Source organism: Silene latifolia, chromosome 1, assembly GCF_048544455.1.
Source record: "Silene latifolia isolate original U9 population chromosome 1, ASM4854445v1, whole genome shotgun sequence".
Taxonomy (NCBI): domain Eukaryota; kingdom Viridiplantae; phylum Streptophyta; class Magnoliopsida; order Caryophyllales; family Caryophyllaceae; genus Silene; species Silene latifolia.
Window position 1 is genome coordinate 199,422,801 of NC_133526.1, and position 22,293 is coordinate 199,445,093.

At 39.8% G+C, this 22,293-nt stretch overlaps 2 protein-coding genes across 2 annotated transcripts; both read right to left on the minus strand.

Moving 5' to 3' along the window:
• Positions 1-22: 22 nt before the first annotated feature.
• Positions 23-1,455, minus strand: LOC141617270 (uncharacterized). Its single transcript, XM_074434455.1, has one exon. The coding sequence runs from the start codon at positions 493-495 to the stop codon at positions 169-171; it is 327 nt and encodes a 108-aa protein (XP_074290556.1). The 5' UTR covers positions 496-1,455; the 3' UTR covers positions 23-168.
• Positions 1,456-1,541: 86 nt separating this feature from the next.
• LOC141617265 (uncharacterized) lies at positions 1,542-8,455 on the minus strand. The gene is made up of 4 exons (XM_074434450.1): positions 7,313-8,455; positions 6,759-6,902; positions 2,733-2,938; positions 1,542-2,057 (listed from the first exon to the last, which is right to left on the minus strand). Exons 1-4 carry the CDS (start codon positions 7,552-7,554, stop codon positions 1,897-1,899), a joined length of 753 nt encoding a protein of 250 aa, XP_074290551.1. The 5' UTR covers positions 7,555-8,455; the 3' UTR covers positions 1,542-1,896.
• Positions 8,456-22,293: the final 13,838 nt, after the last annotated feature.

Consider the following 22,293-nt stretch of genomic DNA (forward strand, 5'->3'; position numbering starts at 1 on the left):
CTGTCTCATATAATAACTTGCCACTTACAATAATTTATTGTGTTACGTTGGATACCCAATCCAAACATAGCTACGTAGTTTGCCAATTAGGGGATGGCAAGAATGAGCAATAAATAGAAGGTCAAGATTCACCAATAAAAACTAAAGAAAATCCCTAAGAGCTTAAGTTTACATCAAGCCGATATTAGAAAGCACATAAGCGGAACAAGCGACGGCAAGGGAAGCAAAGAGGGCAGGAACAAGAACATCCAAAGGAGACTCCTTCACCATTTGTGCCGGCAAGCACACCCTCATCCCCGGCAACTCCATTGGGATCTTCACGTAGCCATCCACACCACATTTTTGCGATGAATGTAAAAATGCTAATTCCGGGACAATTGATGCAACACCTGCCACAAGGACCAACATCACGGTCCACATTCCTGTATACCTTAGCGTATGAAATTGAGATGCTAATCGATGGTAACCGGAGCTAAAGAAAGAAGACAGAGACATTGCTCACGACAACAAAATCTTGGTACAGCTAAATGATTTGGGTTAGTTAACTCGGGTTGTCGTTTTTGTGAATTTGAGAAGATTGGATTATAAGGTTGGCATGTAAATTATGTATAAATACTGTGCGTAGCTTGACCAATTAAATCAGAAATGATAATGGAGAGCCTCACCTAAGCAACCATTAGTGATAATTTGTCCTGAATAATTAATTTAGAACGTGATCTAGTAAGCCAAGATTGTTCCGAAAAGGGCAAAAAAAAAAATCAGCCAATACTCCTTTGAATGTGACTCGGAACACAAATTCTCATTTGTGACAGCAATATTCCGTCACAAGCTTGTGACCTCTCACAAGAAGCAAGTGGGAGGGAGGTTATGAGAGGTCACAAGCAATACTGTTTGTAATAAAAAAAAAAAAAAAAAAATATGAGTACAGCTTTAAAAATAATTGTCAACTGCAACTCAACAGTCTCAATAATTCATGAGAATATTTGAGTTTATCTAAACATAATAGTACTAATAATTAATAATGTGCACCAACCTGAGTTATGGAAGAGCACTACAAAGTTGAAACTGATATACTGTCGAACCTACGTGGCACAGTGATTGTGCCAGCCAGAATAAGAGAAGCTGATAGAGATGTCACAAGTTGAAATTAAAAGAAGACATAAAAGTTTGCAAATTATGTAACCACCGAGGTTTTCGGGTACGTTTGAAGATCAGGGTGTGTCGTGCCTATCTGAGTGAGTTTTGACAGGCTAGAATATTTCGACACCATTCAAGTAGATCGGAAGTCAGAAACTAAAGGGGTTATAGCAGACCCGAGGGTAAAACCTCAAAAGCCAACTCGTACCGACATGTTTGCCTAGGCAAATCGGTCACTTGTTACAATGCATACACCCAAAATAGTATATGTGTCTACTGTTGTTCTGTACAGAAGCTTATCACAGAGAACAGTTACAGCATAGAGGCATGCCAAGAGTACGACACAAATGTCATCTTTAACAAGTAATGTTCCGAAAATATCCAGTTTAGTAAGGAACATATAATTTGAAAAGCACCATGTAAAGAGACATTACTAAAGATCATCAAATGACCAAATCAACATTACAACATTTACCTAATGTCTCAAACGAATGAACGATCTAATATAGGGGGGTTGGTATTAGGATGTACATCCTTCGCCTAAGTTTTCCAACACAAAGGGGTGTCTTGAAAGACCAAACAATACAATATTGTACTGCCTTTGCGGCTCATTTGATACCAAGCAGAAAAAAGACCAAAAAACACACCAAAAAAACAACGTAGAGAGTATTACATAAAGACAGTCAAGAGTCCTGGTTACGTCTCTAAGTCTGAGAGGAAACAAGAATAACCTTCAGAAAATCCAGTAGTTTAGTCCAGTTAATCACTTGAATTACCATCATCTGCATTCTCACGTTCGCTCACAAATTTTTCTATAAGCCTCTTGCTCTCGCCATCAAGAACTGATTTCCTTGATGAATCACCGTCGGTCAGACCATCATTAAGCACAGGATCAGAATTACAGAGAACCAGGGCGACACCTGAACCAGAAACACATAGATTTAAAAGAAAAGCCTCGAGAATGAACAAGTGTAAAGATATAATGATAAAATGAACACCAAACAAAAGAGAAAGAAGCCAAAAAATCCAAGAAGGAATGCAAAAAAAGGACACTTGAATGCAATGGAGGATCCAAAAAAATTGTTGATGGGATCCTTGTAGGTATTTAAAGCATATGCACACAAAATTTACATTATTCTCGACAGTTTTAGACTTTTAGCATATGGACCAACCAGGATTAAAAAAAAAAAAAAGATGCATCCTCCCCTCGTATGCTATACTCCAGTATCCCAGTACCAAATGCTATAACATGCATCCGCCCCTCGTATGCTATATTCCGTATAATATGTACAACCCCATGCGCCGAGCATAACGTGGCATTTACCGTTTCCAACCACTCTATCCCAAACATCCAGCAAAAGTAAAATTAAGTGATCCACAAATAGGTAGTCAAGCCATGCCACAAATTAAATGAGTAGTATGGCTAGAATAAATCAAACATCCCCCAAAACATTAGGCTGTAAATCTAAGTTTATGACAAGTGCAGTTACACTGCAATTGAAGCACAGCTGCACCATCTATAGGAGCCACAAAACTAACAGATAGCATGAAAGGAACAACAGAAACACAGATAAAAGAACTTAGATGCAGAATACCTTCGGGTGTGCATCTCCTTCCGAAGTTCTGCATTCCCACATAGTTAGCTTTGACGGCGCTATTATTGTAAACCAAGAGTGTGGGGAGATTACGATCAGGGTAATTAGGAATACAATCTGTAGATATAATTTTGACAAACTTTGTTGCTGGGTATCTTCTTGCCAGCTCCTCCAGACAATTCAGGAGTAATTCACAAGCAGCAAATCTGACAAAATTTAAGTACAAATCAATGGTCCAAACTCCAAACAAAGTAGGGAGTAATAACATATGAACAGTTAGAAACTAAAATATAGAGTAATTTTGACAAACTTTGTTGCTGGGTATCTTCTTTTGACAAACTCTCATACCATTAGTCTAAAATCTAGTGCTCAAGTGTCATAAACCAATGTCGGAGAGTCATAATGATACACACCAAAAATATCATGGAGGGTAGTTTAGTAACTTAGCTCTTTGATTTCTTATTTCTCAAGTCATTAGTAGCCTATATAAGGGCATTAGTTAACTTGTAATAATCAATTAAGGAATTTTATGAATGAACTTGTGAGATTTATCTCATTTGTTATAATGGAATCTAGGTGATTAATTCACCACAATTCTATTATTGGGGTAGCCTATCGATCCTTGCGGTCAAACAACTGCATTTCTATCCTTTTTAATTTCCGTCTCAATTTAGATCGTATCATTTGGTATCAGAGCTCACTTTCTTCCCGACTTGTGGGTTTCAAAAAAAAAAAAAAAAAAAAAAAAAAAAAAAAAATCAAAACAAAACACTACTTTTCTTAGTTTCTACGAAACATTTCACTATAAGGAAACATTCGTAAGCCAACAATGGATTCAGACTCAAATTCATTCGATAAATTATGGTATTGCTTCTCAAATTCTATGTCTATGGAGCAGCTCCTGAAATTTGCATTAACAAGTAAGGTTATTTTGTCTTATGAAATTGATTACTTAAATTCATTTCATGATCGATTAATGCAAGGTCTTTGGAAAAGATCTCCTAATGGTTGTTTCTATAAGATGGATGATCGACATGAAAAGCTAGCTTATGTTATTTTGAATGAAAATTATGAGGCTGAAGTGGAAAAATCGTTGGAGAAATTCCGGAAAATGAGCAATCATACTGCCGCACAGAAGGTTTTTGATGAAATGTCGAAACCAGTTTTATGCGAAAGTCAGATTGTTTCATCTGAAGAAAACGATGCACACAACCTGTTTAATGCTAATGAAATGATTGGGTCAGACTCTGGTATTTTACAGCAAGAGGAAGTTGTGTGTGGTGCACAACTAATGTTTGACGAATTGTCCGAACCAATTTTGAGCTCAAACATTGATCAAATAGCAATAATTGGTGATGACGATAGCCTATTGAATAACATTGACGAAATCAGACCTGATGTAAATGGAGTCCCTGAGCCATATATTGGCGAGGTGCCGGATTACGTGCGAACGGCCCACACACTGTTTCATACGATGCCGGTACCAAACTTCATTTTAGAAATGGCTAAGGTAGCAAAAACTACACAGGAAGAAAATGAAGACACGGTAGGCGCTCACCAACTGTTCGCTACAATGCCTGAACCAACCGAACAAGCTAATGCGAGACAAACCAAATGTCAAGCTGAGGTGATCAACAATGAAACTGCTCCAAGTAAGGTGTTCGATGAGTTGACTCTTCCAACCTTCATCAAAGAAATGGCAGAAGTGGCCTCTTTTGTTGAAGAGAGTACTCTAGTGTCCGAGATAAAAGCAGATGCCAAAGGTTTTAAGGATAATTCTTATTTGGCTAATGATCCCTGTGTGTTTGTTTTTGATCCCGGCGTTTCGTTTTTGCACATAAATGAAATAGAGATAGGTCCTTATGCAAAGTTTTTGGGGCTGATAAGTGGATGGAAAGCACATGTGAACTACAAGGAAGTACATAGTTGGGACAAGTATCAATCATATACTCAGTTTGCATTGTTAGACCAAATAAAGAAAGTTTCTTACTTTAGAGGAGATGTTACCAAGCAGCCAACATTAAAGCTGTGTAAGTGCTCAGACATGCTTATTTAAAGTCATTCTAGTAGCTGCGTTTTTATGATGTTGGTGAATGGGAAATATGTCGGAGTACTTGAGCGTGATATTCACCCAAATACTGCTTGGATTTTTGTGTCTTTTGACCCTGGAATACTTGAAAGTTGTGTGCCAAAATTATTTATCACCACCACCCTTGAGGACAAGGGTGTTTTTAGGGGTGAGGAAGATACTAATGGGAAATGTAGTTGGAAATTGCTCAACCATCTAGGATTATGGTCTAAATACAATGCTAGTAGGACAAACATTTGCTTTGTGCTCCTTTCCTATATTTTTGATCCAGGAGGTTTTGCATTTTGTGTGGGTCAAATATCTATGATGGTGTTGGATGATTGGTTCGTGAAGCTACTGTTACTTTCTAACTCCACATATTCTAGGATCATCTTTGCTTCGATTCTGGTCCTTGAGGACAATGACGGTTACATGGGTGAGCATGCTGATGCTTATTCTTTGCTATATGACACCATCATGCATAATGTAGAAATAATCATCAACCAAGTTACAAATGTTCATGCTCACATGATCAATACTATTTTTGAAGACCTAGCTTCCAACAAACTTGAAATTACTAGCCTCCTCTTTGGACTTGCGCATTTGGGTTTTGATATGGTATGCGACAAGACTGGTTTTAGGGGTGAGGAAAGTAATAGTGAGGAACGTACTTGGAAATCGTTTACTCCTATAGTTTTATGGTCTAACTATATCCTTAGTAGGGCAAAAATGAATTCACTACTTGTGCACACTTTTGGTCATGGCGAATTTTGTCTCTTAATGCTACCAGAAGGATGTAAGGGAGTTTTGAGCAGTATCCTTAATTGTGTTGGTATTGGGTATCAACTAATAATGGTGGCACATGTCAAGCTCCTTGATCCAAATTTGGTGATAGTACAAATTCATACAATTTTTGGGGTTGTGTCATACAAGTGTGGAGGCAGTGGTATTATATTTGTAAGAGGCGATATCGAGGATGAACGCAACCAACTATGCAGTGGTTACTTAAAAGCTGAAAAAGAGAGATGGATTTCTTGCACAATAATTCTCTATACAAGGACACAGAAAATCACTTGCTTCTTGGAGTATGGTGCTACTATCAATTTTCATCTCAGGGAGTGTGATACTCTGCTAGGACTGAGCGCCACTATTACAATTGCTGAGGTAATATTTGTCTTTGACCCGGGTGGTAGCAGATGTGGGATAAAGATGACATACAAACATCAGATTTGTCAATGCAGTGGCTGTAAGCAATTGAACGACAAAAGAGTAGAAGACCACAGGATTTATGTGTTTGATCCAGGCGGACCGTTGATGAGACTTTTTATTAATGCAATGGTGACGAACTCACAACCTGGAATGTATTATGCCATGTCTTGCTTCAAGTATCGCTTATCTTTGATCCTTGTGATCCTTGAGGACAAGGATCCTTTCAAGAGGCGGGTATTGATACACACCAAAAATATCATGGAGGGTAGTTTAGTAACTTAGCTCTTTGATTTCTTATTTCTCAAGTCATTAGTAGCCTATATAAGGGCATTAGTTAACTTGTAATAATCAATTAAGGAATTTTATGAATGAACTTGTGAGATTTATCTCATTTGTTATAATGGAATCTAGGTGATTAATTCACCACAATTCTATTATTGGGGTAGCCTATCGATCCTTGCGGTCGAACAGCTGCACTTCATGTCGGAGAGTCATAACATGAAGAGTCGAGTAACAAAGCCTACATTACCCCCCTCAGTCCTCCCACTCCAAGGTCAGCACTTCATGTGCACCAAGGCAGTTCATCACCAACATAACGAAACCGATGCAAAAATCACTAAACCTCAGCCTATAGCAGCAGACATCGCTCTAAGCTAAGCATGTAAGAAAGTTAAAAAACACAGGCTTAAAACAAAGATCACAACTTTATTATAAAACGCAGATGAATAACATTATACTCAATTACTCACCCTTCTTTGTAAAGAAGACAAACAACCCAAATCTCAGGAGGAGCCTGAGAAACCTCTCGAATAAAATCCGACCCGGAAATCGACATAATTGACCCGAATTTCGCCACTTTAGCAGCTTGCTTCATCTCCTCCAACCTCTTCCTCCTACAATCACATACATAATCAAATCAACAAACTCTACACACACCAAATCCACACCAACAACTATTAACAAACTGAATTAATTTAATCCCTCCGTCTCGATCATTTGCGAGGTATCTTAATAGAGCCGTTGCCCTTACATCAAGGGAGCCGTTGGCTCCATATCATCATCAAAGGCAACAATCACATTATTTCCGTATATACAAGATACATAGCTGTAAATGATTTACCTTCCGCATTTATCTAGATCATATATTTGTATAAATAGCTAGTTCATACCCTTGTAATGATACGATCATATTCACCCCAATATAATACAGACACAATATTTCTCAATATATCTTAATCAAAGCTAAACAAATGATTTGGACGGAAGCAGTAATAAACACGAATTATTCGTAAATATAATGAACCTGTAGTCTTCGAGGAAGCGATCATCATCGAAATCATCCTCGAGATCTTCAAGTTCATCATGAGTTTTGGAATCGATCCATGATTTATCTTTAGGTAAAGAATCCTCATCATCAGCCGGAGTAAAATCGGGGGGCTTGAAAGCAGGTGGCTTCTCAGGTAAGTTACCAAGTTTGCGCTGAATGTCGTCCCACTGTGTTGAAGTTCCTTCTAAGTCCTTGTACACGAAGTGATAATCCGCCATTTTTATTCAACCAAGGTTCTAAAGTAGAAGATTGTTGGTGTTTGTTTACGAGGGAAAAAAATGGAGAGCTTACTGGAAAGAAGGGACAGATCTGGTCACGATATAGTAATACCAGAGTGTTTGGGCTAACATTTGGCCCAATTTAGATTGCTAAAGGTCGTCTACAAATTGTTGAATAGGACGGTCTTTTAGGATAAGACCAGTCCAACTAAAGAAAAGCCCAAGACAATGTAAGTTAATCAAGTAACCGATACATCTTTCTCTTCCTTCTTACCCGTTTCTCTCCTTATCTCCCAAGTTTATTTTACTTCTCTATCCCATAACTCTTTCACATAAATTGTGGGAACAATAATGTAAAATTACGATTCTATGTTGGATTTTCTTGATTTTAATTTGAAAACTCATGATTTAAGATTGAAAATTTTTGATTGACTTTCTTTTAAAATCTAAGGTAAAAGTGGACACTTTAATTTTAAAACTTGGATTATAAGTTTGAAAACATGATGGTTTAAGTTATAAACTTTGGACTTAAAACTCAAAGTTTTCAATGTAAAACCATGAGTTTAGAATTATAAACATTAATTAAAGCTTTGAAGTATTGAATTAATTTTAAAATCTGAAAATTTGAAGATCATTTCCAAACCTAGCTAGGTGGTGGTGGTTGCCATCGAGGGGTCGTTGGAAATGATTGGCAGCGATCTTCATGCTTTTGCTTCAATTGATTGATGAGAGAGAGGGGAATGAAGGAAAGTGATGGGAACGATAATTGTGACGATGGTGTAGTCACAGTAAGAGGGCGGCGGTGGTGAAGGCGGTGGTGATGAGAAAGGGATGAGAAGTTGAGAACTAGGAGGTGGTGTGATGAGAACTAGGAGAATTCAGATTTGGTGGAAGGTGAAGCTTGCATCTGTCGAAGGATAGGAGTTTTGTATTTTGGGCTAATCTCTCTATTGGGTCCGTCTTATGCTATAGGACGGTCCTATAGGAGAGTTGCTGTATTACATCGTCAACTTTTGTCCCAACATTTTTGATTGGTGCATTGTACGGACTATTTAACTTTCTAATTTAAATTATCGAATGGGCTATTTCTTGGGGTGTAATTTCCAGGAGACCCAGATTCAAGTCTCCCAAGAACAAAATCTTGTGAAACATTCTTGGTCCGAGTCCATGTCTAATAGATTTCGAGCATGTCATTCTCGGGTGACTTATCTGATATACGTGGTTTGCAGGCTATCACGTACATCCGAGTCTCGAGGGTTTACTCAGTGCGCACCGAAGATAACAGCTGCGGGTTCTCTTGTCACCAACAAAAAAAAAAAGTTAGGAATTAAGTCGGAAAAGTAGGAAGTACGAAGTCGATCATGTTTAACACAACCGAAATATCAATATGTGAACCAGTGACGTGCTTATACTTGGCTAGCCATTTTAACTAGTTGACGTCTTGATGAGATACCAATACTCCGAGTTGATGCGGGTGTGAAGGAAGGGGAGGGCGTGGGCCGGGGTTGGGCGTGGTGTGTCGAGATGGGAATGGGGCAGGTATTGTGGGGAGTGTCGGTTTGTGTTAGAGCAGATGTGGGAGATTCATGTTGCGGAGGCAGTGGCGGTTTTTGAAAGGTGTCAAAGAAGCAGGACGGAGGGGCCATGCGAAGATTATAGTCGAAAGCGATTGTCTACAAGTTGTTGAAGCGCTGCGGAAGTCCTCTACTGGCAGGAGTATTTTTGCTTTAGTTTTGGAAGACATTTTATCTTTGTGTAATTCTTTTAGTTTTATTGTTTGGTCGCATACTAGTCGTAGAAACAACGGTGTGACTCATCCTTTATCTCATCCGTTTCCTAGAATAGTTGGTAGAGTCATGTGGACAGAGGTTTTGCCTTTGATTCCGAACGATGCTGTTATGTCTGATTTGCCTTTAATGCAGTAAAGCCTTCGGGTTTTTTTCCAAAAAAAAAATACTCCCGAGTTTACTACACTACAATGTTCTTACACAAATCTACCCATCTGAGGCGAGAAATCAAAGCATATATACAGTGGTAATTGAGCTCAAACTAACAACTCAAGTAAAAACTTATGATGTATAGCAATTAGCAACTGGTTATATTCGTTTTCAAAGTAAAAAGTTGAGATGATAACTCAAAGTTATCAGAATTATAAATGTGATTGAAATTGCTCTTAATGTCCCCAAGCAATACAAAATTTCCTGATGAACGTCTCTCAACAGCGACATTATTTGAATCGGCTCAATAATTTCTCCTTGCTCATTAATCGGAACGCCCTACCATGATTGTCTAGTTCACTAGCATGACAATATGTGAAACATCATACTTGTAATAATATCTAATTTTGCATTCCAGTTACCAATATTGCAAGGAGATAACATAAAATGAGACGAGTGATCCTCAGTTAAACACATAGTAAGGTCGAGTGGCTAATATAGTACGAGTAGTATAGAATTTTTTTCCAAAATGGTGCTCAATTACAAATAAATTAACAAAACGGGTGTTGTTTTAAAGTATTTACCCAAAATGGGTCCACGTCATTACCGAAGCTAGGCTCGAATTCAAGTCGCTCTCCCGCTTAGCGACCTTACCCAAAATGTTACTTAATGTCCACCCAAACCGCAGTATGCGATTTCACCTCAAGTCGCTCAGGGAGGGGGCGATTTCACCTCAAGTCGCCATCCCCCGCAGCGACTTGGGTATTTGCCAAAAAAAAAAAAAAAAAAAAATAGTTGAAGGAATCGAACAGACACAACCTTCCAAAAAATTGACACTTACTCTATAGAACTTAACCACCTATGCAAGCAAATTGATATGTTAAATACAAGTGCTTAAACATAATAGTAGTAGTAGTAAATAATTGTTGTTCAAGTCCCAAAACTCATTTATTAAACTCTTGCGACCAGCATTAAATATTACATTTTAATGACCTTGATAAATCATTATTCTTAGCTTGGTGTTATGGTTATGGTTGTGAAAAGAGTTGATTGAACTGATTAATCACTGGTTCAACTACAACTGTTTTTTTTTTTGCATCAAGTCGCCCCGCCACGGAGCGTTTTGGCCTCGAGTCGTTCTCCCGCTGAGCGACCATAATCCCGAACCTAGTATCGCTAGAACCAAGCCTACGTGGACCCATTTTGGGTAATTAGTTTCAAAGTCACCTATTTCGTTAAATTGTTTGTCATTAAACCCCATTTTGGAAAAAAATTCAGTAGTATAAATATAAACCAAGTAGAAGTGATCATTCATCCATATCAAAACATATTTCTTAAGCATAGTTTTATTTTTTGAGAGATGGCAGATTCGACTAGGAATAGCAAATGCCTCTACTTGCTGTTTGTTATACTTGTCATACTTTCTCCTATAATCCAAGCGAAAGACGCTCAAATCTTTGTACCAAAACATGAGGTAAACAAAAACATCAATCCTGAGGTTAAGAAACCTCCCATAGCTTTAAAACCATTCCCAACGGCAGCACCAGCGTGTTTTCCACCTCCTTGTAACAAAGGTCCCCTTTGTTGTGTTTTACCAAAAATATAGGACTTGTAATATGTATTCTCCGTCTCAATCATTTGTTTACCATATTAATTCATTATGAGGATTATTATAATCAAAGGTAAACAAATAAACGGGATGGAGAAAGTACTAATAAAAAATTTCATAAAACCGTCATTATAAGTGTGTGCCGATGTAAAAACCAATTACGGAGTATCTTTCATTTACGTAATTGAAGATCTATTATGATTTGTGAATACTAAAACAGTGTTATTGTTCAACATTTCTCTTGCATTATTGTCTAACAAATTTAAATCGCCCAATAAAGTTATTACTTCCCTTTCATTTGGCATGACTTATCTAAACGAAACTAATATGACCCAAGGATCTCAGCAACAAAGCGGAAGAAGCCACAATTAGAGCAGCAAACATCGTAGGGATCAAAATATCGAGCAAAGAACGCTTCATCATGTAGGCAGGGAAGCAAAGTCGTTCTCCCGGGATGTCCAACGGTAGCCTCACGAGTCCATGGACCCCACATGACCGGGAGTAGGTTGATGAGATAGACACTGTCGACAAAAAAGCCAGTTCTGGGGAGAATGATGCCACCGCCACCACCACAACCAGTAATGTCGTCCATGTCAGAGCGTAGTAAAGCGATGGCCGATGAACTGAGAGCTGGATATAAGCTGATTTGAGAATAGAAATGAGAGACATGATAAACAGTGTATAAACCCTCAGAATTAAGACAATGATGCAGTAAGCCGTAATTAAGAATGAACTTGAGATTTTGAATGGTGAGCTGTCTTATGCACCTTGTTTTGATCTGAATATCAAGATTACTGTAATCAACAACATTATGTCAGCTCTTTGTCTACTCTGATGGGGCCAATTGCATTATGGTAATTAATTTGATTATCTAACAATTGAACTTGTTGGTTGTGCTTTACTTGCTATCTGTCTACGAGGATAGATTATTCTGCTTACTAGCAGGGGCGGAGCTATGTAGTAGTAACAAGGGGTAGTAGCTGATGGAATAACAACATATAATGCATTAAATGAGAGAGGATCCCTCCAACGACTTAACTTATTGGAGCTAAACTGAACTTAACTGAACTTAACCGATCCTCTCATCTCTGTTGTTGGTATGTTCTTGATTGGCTTTATCTTTGTCCTTTCAAGGTTTTTATGTTACTCATCATAATTTCAAGCTTGTTTCTGTATTTTTGACTATGTTTTCAGATCGATTCCACGTCGCCTGATTGGTGGGCATGGGCTTTTTTCTTTGTTGGTTTCACTGCTTCTTGATAGCAGTCCCTCTTTGGCCCCTGTTCTTTTGAAATGAAATTGTGAACTAAACTGAACTTAACTTAACTTATTATAGCTGAACTGAATTGAACTGAACTGAAATAAACTGAAATTAAGTCTAAAAGAATAGGGCCTTTGTTTTTATGTGTCTCATGTCTTCATTTGAGTGTTTGGGTGTTTGTTTTCCATAATTCATCAAGGAGAAGGTGTTTGCTTTTAGTTCCTTGGGAAAGGGCTTTTTCATGCCATATTTTGATCTTTGTCAGGAGGTTAGTGGGTTTGTTTGTGGCTTACGGTTTACGCTTATTTCTGTGATCGAGCGTTTTTCGGGTGGTTAGTTTGGATTGGTATTGGTTGCATTGGTGTGGTCGTAGTAGTTCTTCTCGTCGATTACTGTTATCGTTTTCCTGTCTCAACTATTTGACCGTCCTCTTTTCTCTTTGATTTTCTTGTTCTTAAGTTCTTGCTTCAATGAATTATCAATCGCTTCTTTTCAATCTTAGTGAATTGTTTATTTTCAATGACAATGATGTGGAGGATGAGAATTTAATTAGGTGGATCATGAGTATGGGGGAGCCATCTATATAGAGTATACAAATGATGAAAGATAGGGGTAATTCTCTTTTCAAGGAACAAAATTTTTCTCTAGCAGTCAACCTTTACAAACAAGCCCTTAATCTTTTATGTTTTCTTGGCTTTTCGACCTCTCGTGATCATCATACTACCTATTCCCTAGCTCTATCTCTGATCCTTAATCTTGCAGGTTGTGAATTGAAACTCTCAAACTATAATCAGGCCTGTTTTTACTGCAACTTTGTCTTAAAATTTGATCCCTGCAATGTTAAAGCTCTTTATCGTAGAGGCTTTGCTTATAAACAATCGAATTTCCTCAAGGAGGCTCTGAAGGACTTTGAGCATGCTCTACAATTTGATCCAAAAAATAAAGAAGCTAACCGTGAGCTTCTTGCCGTGGTTGACATATTGGTATGGAACTCTAACGGGAAACGAGTTGTTTTTCTTTTTGACCCGTTGGCCACTGCCAATAGAGGTAAGAAAACTCTTCTTAGTGTTGATGTCGTTGACAAGGGTGAAGTAGCGTCTTGTAGTAATGTACCGATGCTCGACAATGGGATTGATACTGATCGAGGAGATGAGATTAATTCTTATAGTACCATGGATTTTAATATCAATTGTGAAGCTGACCCACCTTTGGTAGTTGAAGCTAAAGGCAATACCTCCCATCCCGTTAAAGCGAAACCTTCAAATTACACTTTCTCCAATAAAAAACAAAATAGGAACGAATTACATCTTTCGTCTCACGATTATGAAAATTTGTTGCTCGGGAGGGGATCCTTGTCTTATTTGAGGGTTCGCCCCCTCATCTCTAAAAACTCTATCCAGACGGGAACTCCCCATGAACAAAATGTAAGGGAATCAGTAGTTCCTTCTTCTGTTCCTTTGTACGCGGAAGAATATGAGAATACAGATTCTACACATACAAGTACTGAGTTGGTCCATGAAGAGGTTATTCTTCAAGTGGATAAGAAGCTACGACTATCGCCTGACCTTTCTTTAGCTAGTAAAGTCTCCATGGTTCAGTTTACGTTCCAAAATAATTTAAGCAGGAGTCGTTGTCCTAAGGTGGATTACCCTTACTGCCGAAGTCGTGTGGCTCGAGCTGGTGTTAGTTTGAAGAAAAGATCTCAGGTTAGTGTCAACCATTCTGGTTTTCTTTGCAGGTACTCCAACACTGGTTGTGCGGGTAAAACGGCTAATTGAAAGGAGGCTCAGATGATTCAATTTGAAGATTATTATCATCCTCCCTTTAGGAAGTGTTGTCTTTCTGTTAATTACTCTTGTAATATTAGCTCAGTTGGTTGGATTTCAAGTAGCTATGGGGTCTCTAGTACACCCAAGATTGTATGGTAGAGGTTTGTAATCGGATACTATGTATTCTCCTTTTTTTTACCATTTCTATGAAATAGTACACGTTTTTCTAAAAAAAAGAGAGAGGAAGATTAAGTAGTTCAACGGCAAAAGGATAGGTTGTTTGAGCCCTGAAATCAGGGTACGAATCCCTCTACAATCAAATTTCTTTTTCCTTCTTTGTTGTGAATCACTAGTTTGAGGTAATTTTGAATTTTCTTTTAATAAAAATGTAATACTACGGTTTTCTATGTTTATGGGTACTTTATCGAGTGGGGCTTACTCTGTCGAGTAAGTATGTTTTTATACGAAACAGTAGTCTGCCTATTGGGTACTCGATCGAGTAAGGGACACTCGATCGAGTAAGTCACTTACTCGATCGAGTAAGTTGGTCTAACGGGTTGTTTTACCCGAGATTTGTTAATAACGCGTGATTAGTATTTAAGGGTTTCCGTCATCTTCCTAATCACTTTTACTTTTCTAAAAACCTTTCAAAGAGAGAAAAGAGTTACGTTGCTTTATTCTTCGCGTGATCATTAAATCCCAAGGGCTAAGGTTGTCGGATCGTCACGTTCTTTACGCCGTTGAGTTCGTCGTGTCGAGGGTAAGATACTTTTATAGTTTTTATAATGTTTTGTTGATTTTGGTTAAAACCCTAATTGGATAGATTGGGGGTTTTGGGAGTATTATGTTGATGAGATGGTAATTGTATGAATATGTGATTATAGGAGGAGATTTCATAGAGGAGCATTTTTTGATTAGCTGCTTGTGACGGTCTTGTGATTGCTTATTCCAGGTAGGATTTCCTATTCAGTTATTGGTTACATATGTGTTGGTTGATTGATTGATTGTTGGTGGTTGTTGATTAATAACACTTGTCTATATCATATTGGAATTGGTGATTCTGATTTTGTAGTTGGTTATGATTGTTTGTCTGTGGTTCTCGAGGTGCGTTCTCGGTTGAGTGGAGTCACTTGCGGGAGTGGCTTCACGCCCTTGATTCGCCCTTTGTGGAACCCGCCACAGAGGGGATGTGCACATTAAGGAACATGGGTTATCGCTCAGATGAGATGAGCGGGGCTTAGGTGGGAACGGTTGCGGTCCCCAGTGGCGGTGTGGAATACTTGTTGCGACGGGTATTCTGGCAGGAATACAGACTTTAGTGTGTAGTCATATGTGTGGAGTTATGTTGGAGAATTGGATGATTGCGTACTATTTCTGTGGTATAGTTTTTGTGTAATCAGTAACTGACCCCGTTTAAATATTTTGAAAACTGTGGTGATCCATTCGGAGGTGGTGAGCAGTTATTGAGCAAGTATGAGATGGACGCGCATGGGATAGCTGGGTTGAGTTGCCGCGAGATGTCTAGAAGTCTTCCGCTGTGTCTTAAACATTTATTTATTTCATTTGAGTTAACTTTTTGGAACAGTTGTATTTCAATTTGACAGTTTTGGTTTTGGACTTGTATCGTTTTAAATATATTTAATAAAGTGGCATTTGATGAGCCCAGTAAAGAAGCCTAAATTGAGCTTAATGATGTGGCCTTATTGAGCCAAATTTGTTCGTTGAAAGAAATGAAAATATCTCATAAAAGTGAATATCTCATGAAAAGTCATGTCAGAATACGAGACTCGTATATGTAAGAGTTTGATATGAGAAAAGAAAAAATTGATATACGAGCTGAAATTTTGATATTCAAACTATGACCAAAGTTCATAGTGTTTGAATATAGTAAATTATGACCTGTAGTTCATAATGTTTACAGATACTAAAATTGTGACTTGAAGTTTACAGTGTTTATAAATTCTCATATTTCATATAGTGAGTATTATTTTGAGTATCACTATTAAGAATGAACTCGGTGTTTATACATGGATATCTGCAAATTATGCGACACTTTTGAAAATTCATAATCATATCAAACCAATTCAAATCATTCCCTGGAGCGAATCAGATATCATGTTTTGAGGATGAAATTATTTTATCTTTCATACAAGTAATGTTGTCCTATAGACACATTACATAATAAATTTGATTACAAGCCATTATTTCCCAAGAATAATATGACATTGTTTCACAGATATAATAAAATTATGAAAGTATACCACCAGCAGTGGTTAAGTATGAGGATATGGATATTTTCATGAGTTATGTATAATATATTGTGAAGTAAATGGTCGAAAAATACAACTAGTTTGAAAGTTATTGAATCATCTCTAATCCTTGAAAGAAATAATTGATTCGTAAGTTAAATTGTGATCAACTTACATGTATTATCATGCTATATAGCACATTGACACGTGTGTTGTGATAAGTGTAATACTCCGTATTTATGGTCTTGGGGGTACTCTATCGAGTAGCCCTTACTCTGTCGAGTAAGGGTATGTTGCAGAATAAAATAGTTTCTGACTTGTTGGGCACTCGATCGAGTAGCTGGGGCACTCGATCGAGTAGGGGGGTACTCGATCGAGTACCTTGGGTACTCGATCGAGTGTCCGGTTTTACGGGGGAGTTTTCTCGGGTTTTGTTAATTACGCGATTAAGGTATTTAAACCAATTCGTCTTTGTTCTAAATCACTTTTTACAAAACCTAAAACCTGTTTAAGAGAGAAAGCAACTTGTCTTCTTCCTAATCGCGTTCTTGACAATTCCCGGAGTTCAGACGGTCGGTTTGCATCGTAGTTTATGTCGTTGGATTCCTTGCGTCGAGGGTAAGCTTTCAATGTAATTTATATAATGTTTTGTTAAGATTAGTGAAACCCTAATTTAGGAATTGGGGGTTTTTATGAATAGTAATTGAATAGTAGTATCTATGTGTTGTATGGTAGGAGGAGAGTTCATAGAAGAGGCGTTTTGAGACAGCTGTAGATACCGTCTGCGTGTTGTGCTTTCCAGGTAGGATTTCCTACTCAGTATTAGTCCCATAATGGGGTATTGGTGATGTGCTGTAGTTAGTTGTTTGATATGATGATTGTGATTGTGATTGTGATTGTGGTTGTGTTTGTTGATGGTTCTCGAGATGCGTTCTCGGCTGAGTGGGGTCACTTGCGGGAGTGATCTCACGCCCTAGTTTCGCCCTTCGTGGAACCCGCCACGAAAGGGGATGTGCACATTAATGGACAGGGTTATCGCTCGTACGATGAGCGGGGCTTAGGTGGGAACGGCTGCGGTCCCCCACTGGCGGGTGGTGGGTCCAGTGGATAGTCAGTGATTGAGACGGTTGGTTGGATGTGCGTGTGTGTGTGTGGCGATTCAATTTGTCTGTTTGTCTTATTGTTGTTATCTATTTTGATTGTGTGATTAGTACGACCCGGTGTTGTTTTGTAAAACTGCGGTGATCCATTCGGGGATGGTGAGCGATATTGAACAGGTATAGAGATGATAATCTTGGGATAGGCTGGGATGGCCATGACATGACGATAGAGTCTTCCGCTTTGTAGTTTAGTATTTATTTATATTTCGATTGAGAACAGGCAGTTTGGAATAATGTATTGTACTTTCAGTTTGGTTTCGAGGATTGTACTTATTCATTAAATTACTTATAATAAATGTTGTTTCTGTTTTGTCTATTTGATTATCATACCTCGGGCAACCGAGATGGTGATGTCTTCATACCTGAGTGGTCCTGGTAAGGCACTCGGAGTATGGGGTGTTACAAATGGTATCGGAGCGACGATCCCGAAACCCGTAACCAATGAACTTAATGAACATAGGGAGTCAATTAAAATGAACCCGGGGTAAAAGTTTTAGGAGCTAGTGCAAAGGCTTGGGAGACGTCCTAAAGTCGCGGGGGTCGCCCTACAACTTTGAACCGGTCACATGGGGAAAGTGTTTGTCGAGTCATCTGTATGTTTGATTTACGTGTGCAACAAAGTGATGAAGTGTGATGATTGTTTGGTGTTGAAATAGGAAGTTGAGCAAGTGAAAGGATATGATATGTTGAACATGTTAGTGAGATGATAACATGTTGAATGATTTACAATGTGGCTTTAATAGCATGATGAATTGATCTTGTTGATAGTATAATAGATGCGTAGCATATTTATTCTGATAGCATGTGATTTTATAAAGTTAGCATGTTAGTATACGACGTAATATGCGGGTAGCTCTTACGTATTGGTGGTACTTGATCGAGTGAGGCCGACTCGATCGGGTAGGTTTTTGCGATTTTGAGTCCGAATCGAGTTTTGGGGCACTCGATCGAGTAACTAGGGGTACTCGATCGAGTAGAAAATCACTCGATCGAGTAGCCTAGATACTCGATCGAGTGGGTTAGAGATCAGAAGGTCCGTTTGGTTCTTGAGTTTGGGTACTCGATCGAGTACATGGGGGCACTCGATCGAGTAGCCCGTTACTCGATCGAGTGGGTTTGGATACTCGATCGAGTAGGTTCCGGGCAGCGCGCGTTTTAGTGTTTTGAGGTTTAGTACGCGTGTTTATGTTTATCCCTTTCTTATATAGCTTCAAGATGCCGCCCAAGAGAAATGCTTTGTACGCGAGAGCTGAGGTTATGACTACGGATGACATCGTCAAGATGTTAGAGCACCGGACGCTCTTCGAGACCCCGAAGAGAGTGAATGAGGACAAGGATAAGAGTAAGGAGAAGGAGGTTGACCATGCTAAAGTCAGCCTCTATATTGCGAGGTTTAACCCAAAGGAGTACAAGGGGGTTGAGGAGCCTAACCATCTTGATAGTTGGGTGAGGGAGATGGAGAACATACTAGATTTAGTTCGCTTCTGTCCGATGAGATGAGAGTGGATCAGCCGCATTCTATCCGAGGGAGGCAAACGGCAAATGGTGGGATTCAGTGAAAGTGAGTGCCAAGGAGATATATACCAACCAGGGGTTACCCGCTATACCTTGGGAGGAGTTTCGTAGGGTCATGTGAGAAAGGAGTTCGTACTGAACATGTGAGGAGTAAGTTGAGAGAGGAGTTCGACAAGTTTAAGATGACGGCCGAGATGTCTGTGGCTGAGTACTACAGGCGGTTCAATGAGAAATCCAGATATCTTTGAGGACATGGGTTTGAGTGAGGAGAATCTGGCTTTGAGGTTTGAGAGAGGGCTAACCACGAAAATTATGGATAAGTTACCCGTGGGAATCCTTACCGATGTGAAGGAAGCATATGAGAGGGCTGGGAGAGCTGAGAGGCTAGTGGAGATGGCTCGGGAGAGGTCGGGTGGAGAGAAGATGAAGTCTCGAGAGCGAGGGTGGTGGCCAATCTAATTTCAAGAAAGGCAACCACAATCAATCTAAGGGATTTTCTTCTGGGTCCGGGTTTAGTCTTTGGAAACTTCCTTTGGGCGAGGTCGTGGGAGTGTGAGCAACACCGGGGAGTGACTGCTTTGGTTGTGGTGGCGTAGGCCACAAGAGACATGAGTGCACGAGCGCACCGGATCTTTTCGAGAGACCTCGCACAGAGCTTTGCGAGCAACGGACCCGGTGGATCATGGCCAAACCGGGAGGTCGAGCTATCGAGTGGAGGCAACCGCAACGGCGGTAATTCTTATCCGAAGACACCGATGAACAACAACAACAATCAAGGGTCGGGTGCTAAGCCGACCGCATCGCCTAATCTTGTCCGGGGAGGTGGGCGGAAGACCGATGGCAAGTTGTTCATGATGGACAAGAAGGCAAACGTGAGGAGGATGCGCACGTTATCACCGGTACATTCCTTGTTAATGGTTTTCCTACGTTTGTTTTGTTTGATTCGGGGGCTTCTCAGTCGTTTGTGTCTTCGAGTCATGTAAAACAGTTGGGTTTGAGAGTATATGAGTCTGTTAGGGAGCAAGTTTTCATACCTTCAGGTGAGTCTGTATCGTGTGGGAGGTTGTTTAGAGATGTATCTTTGATAGTTGGGCAAGTCGATTTCCCTGTAGACTTGCTAGAGTTTCCTTTTAATGGTTTTGAGATGATAGTTGGGATGGATTGGTTAGGAAAGTATAAGGCTAAGTTAGACTGTCATCAAAAGAGAGTGTCCATTAGAGGTCCTAAGGGTGTAAGTGTGTCTTATCGTGGGTTTCTAGTCAAACCCAAAGTTAAGTTGATTGCATTGTCACTTTGAAGTCGTATCCGAGGAAGGGATGTCCTCGATTTTGTGTCATGTGAGAGATGACCGGATAGAGAGCCGGCGATTGACGAGATACCAGTGGTGGGAGAGTATGCAGATGTTTTTCCAGAGGAGATTCCGGGGTTGCCACCAAGGAGGGAGATAGATTTCACCGTTGAGTTGAAGCCAGGGACGGGGCCAATCTCTAAGACTAAGGAGGAGCATGAGGAGCATCTGAGGATCGTGTTGCAGACGTTGAGAGATCATGAGTTGTATGCTAAGCTGTCCAAGTGTGAGTTCTGGTTAGAGAAAGTTGCTTTTCTGGGGCATGTAATCTCTAAAGATGGGGTAGCTGTGGATCCGGCGAAGATTGAGGCGAAGGACAAAGTGGGAAGCACCAAGAATGTTCTTGAGGTTAGGAGTTTCTTGGGTTTAGCTGGATACTACAGACGGTTCGTGAAGGATTTCTCCAAGATAGCTAGACCGATGACATCGTTGATGAGGAAAGAGAACAGGTTTCGTTGGGATGAGAGTTGTGAGACGGCGTTCCAAACATTAAAGGAGCGTTTGACCACAGCTCATGTCCTAGCATTGCCTGAAGGGAGCGAGAACTTTGAGGTTTATACAGATGCCTCGAAGAATGGGTTGGGATGTGTGTTGATGCAGAATGGTAAAGTAATTGCCTATGCTTCTAGGCAGTTGAAGCCTTATGAGGAGAACTACCCTACTCATGACCTGGAGTTGGGTGCAGTGGTGTTTGCTCTCAAGATTTGGAGGCACTACCTTTATGGAGCAATCTTTAAGGTATTTTCTGATCACAAGAGTCTCAAGTACATCTTCACGCAGAAGGAGTTGAACATGAGACAGAGGAGGTGGATGGAGCTGATTGGTGATTACGACATGGAAATCATCTACCATGAAGGAAAGGCCAATGTTGTTGCTGATGCTTTGAGTAGAAAGAGTGTACATTCCTTGTGTACGGCTCTATCTTTGATGAGGCCGAGGATGAGGTAGCGAGCTTTGGGATTCATATGATGCGAAAAGGAGATGCTATGGGTGATATGACAAAGACACATGGAGTTTTATGATGATATTCGGGATAAGCGGCTTTGGATCCTAAGATAGTGGAGTGGAGAGTCAGGGGTAGAGAAAGGGACAGTGTCCCGGTTTTCCATTCATACAGATGGTAGCTTGAGGTTTGATGGTAGGTGGTGTGTTCCTAATGACGAGGAGTTGAAAAAGACAATCATGACAGAAGCGCATTGCACACCATATTCGATTCATCCGGTGGAGACAAGCTTTACAAAGATTTGAAGAAAACGTTTTGGTGGCCTGGGATGAAGAAAGAGATAGCTGAGTTTGTGTCCCGTTGTTTGACATGCCAGAGAGTTAAAGGGGAACAGAGAAGACCACAAGGTAAGGTTCAGTCTTTGGAGGTGCCGGAGTGGAAGTGGGAATCCATTTCCATGGATTTCATTGTGGGTTTACCTAAGAGTCAACAAGGTAACAATATGATTTGGGTGATAGTGGATCGTCTGACCAAGTCAGCTCACTTTGTTCCAATGAAAGATACATGGACTAAGGCACAATTGGCTATGGCCTATCGAAAGAACGTGCTTAAGTGTTACATGGAGTCCCTAAGGACATAGTGTCCGACGAGAGATGCGAGGTTTATATCCGGGTTTTGGAAGGAGTTGCGGGAATCGTTGGGAACGACTTTGAAGATGAGTACAACATTTCATCCTGCGACGAGATGATGCGACGAGAACAATCAAGACTCTTGAGGATATGTTGCGAGCTTGTGTGATGGATTTTGGTGGTAGCTGGGAGCAGAGGTTGGACTTAATAGAGTTTTCTTACAACAACAGCTATCACACCAGTATTGGTATGGCACCGTTTGAGGCTTTGTATGGGAGGAGATGTAGGAGTCCGATCTGTTGGGACGATAGTGTTGAGG

Coding starts and splice junctions, on each gene's coding strand:
- LOC141617270 (XM_074434455.1), bottom strand. CDS start 495: ATGTCTCTGTCTTCTTTCTTTAGCTCCGGTTACCATCGATTAGCATCT.
- LOC141617265 (XM_074434450.1), bottom strand. CDS start 7,554: ATGGCGGATTATCACTTCGTGTACAAGGACTTAGAAGGAACTTCAACA. Junction 2,939..6,758: donor TGTCTTCTTTACAAAGAAGG/GTGAGTAATTGA, acceptor AAATTTTGTCAG/ATTTGCTGCTTGTGAATTAC. Junction 2,058..2,732: donor AAGGAGATGCACACCCGAAG/GTATTCTGCATC, acceptor TTTCTGGTTCAG/GTGTCGCCCTGGTTCTCTGT.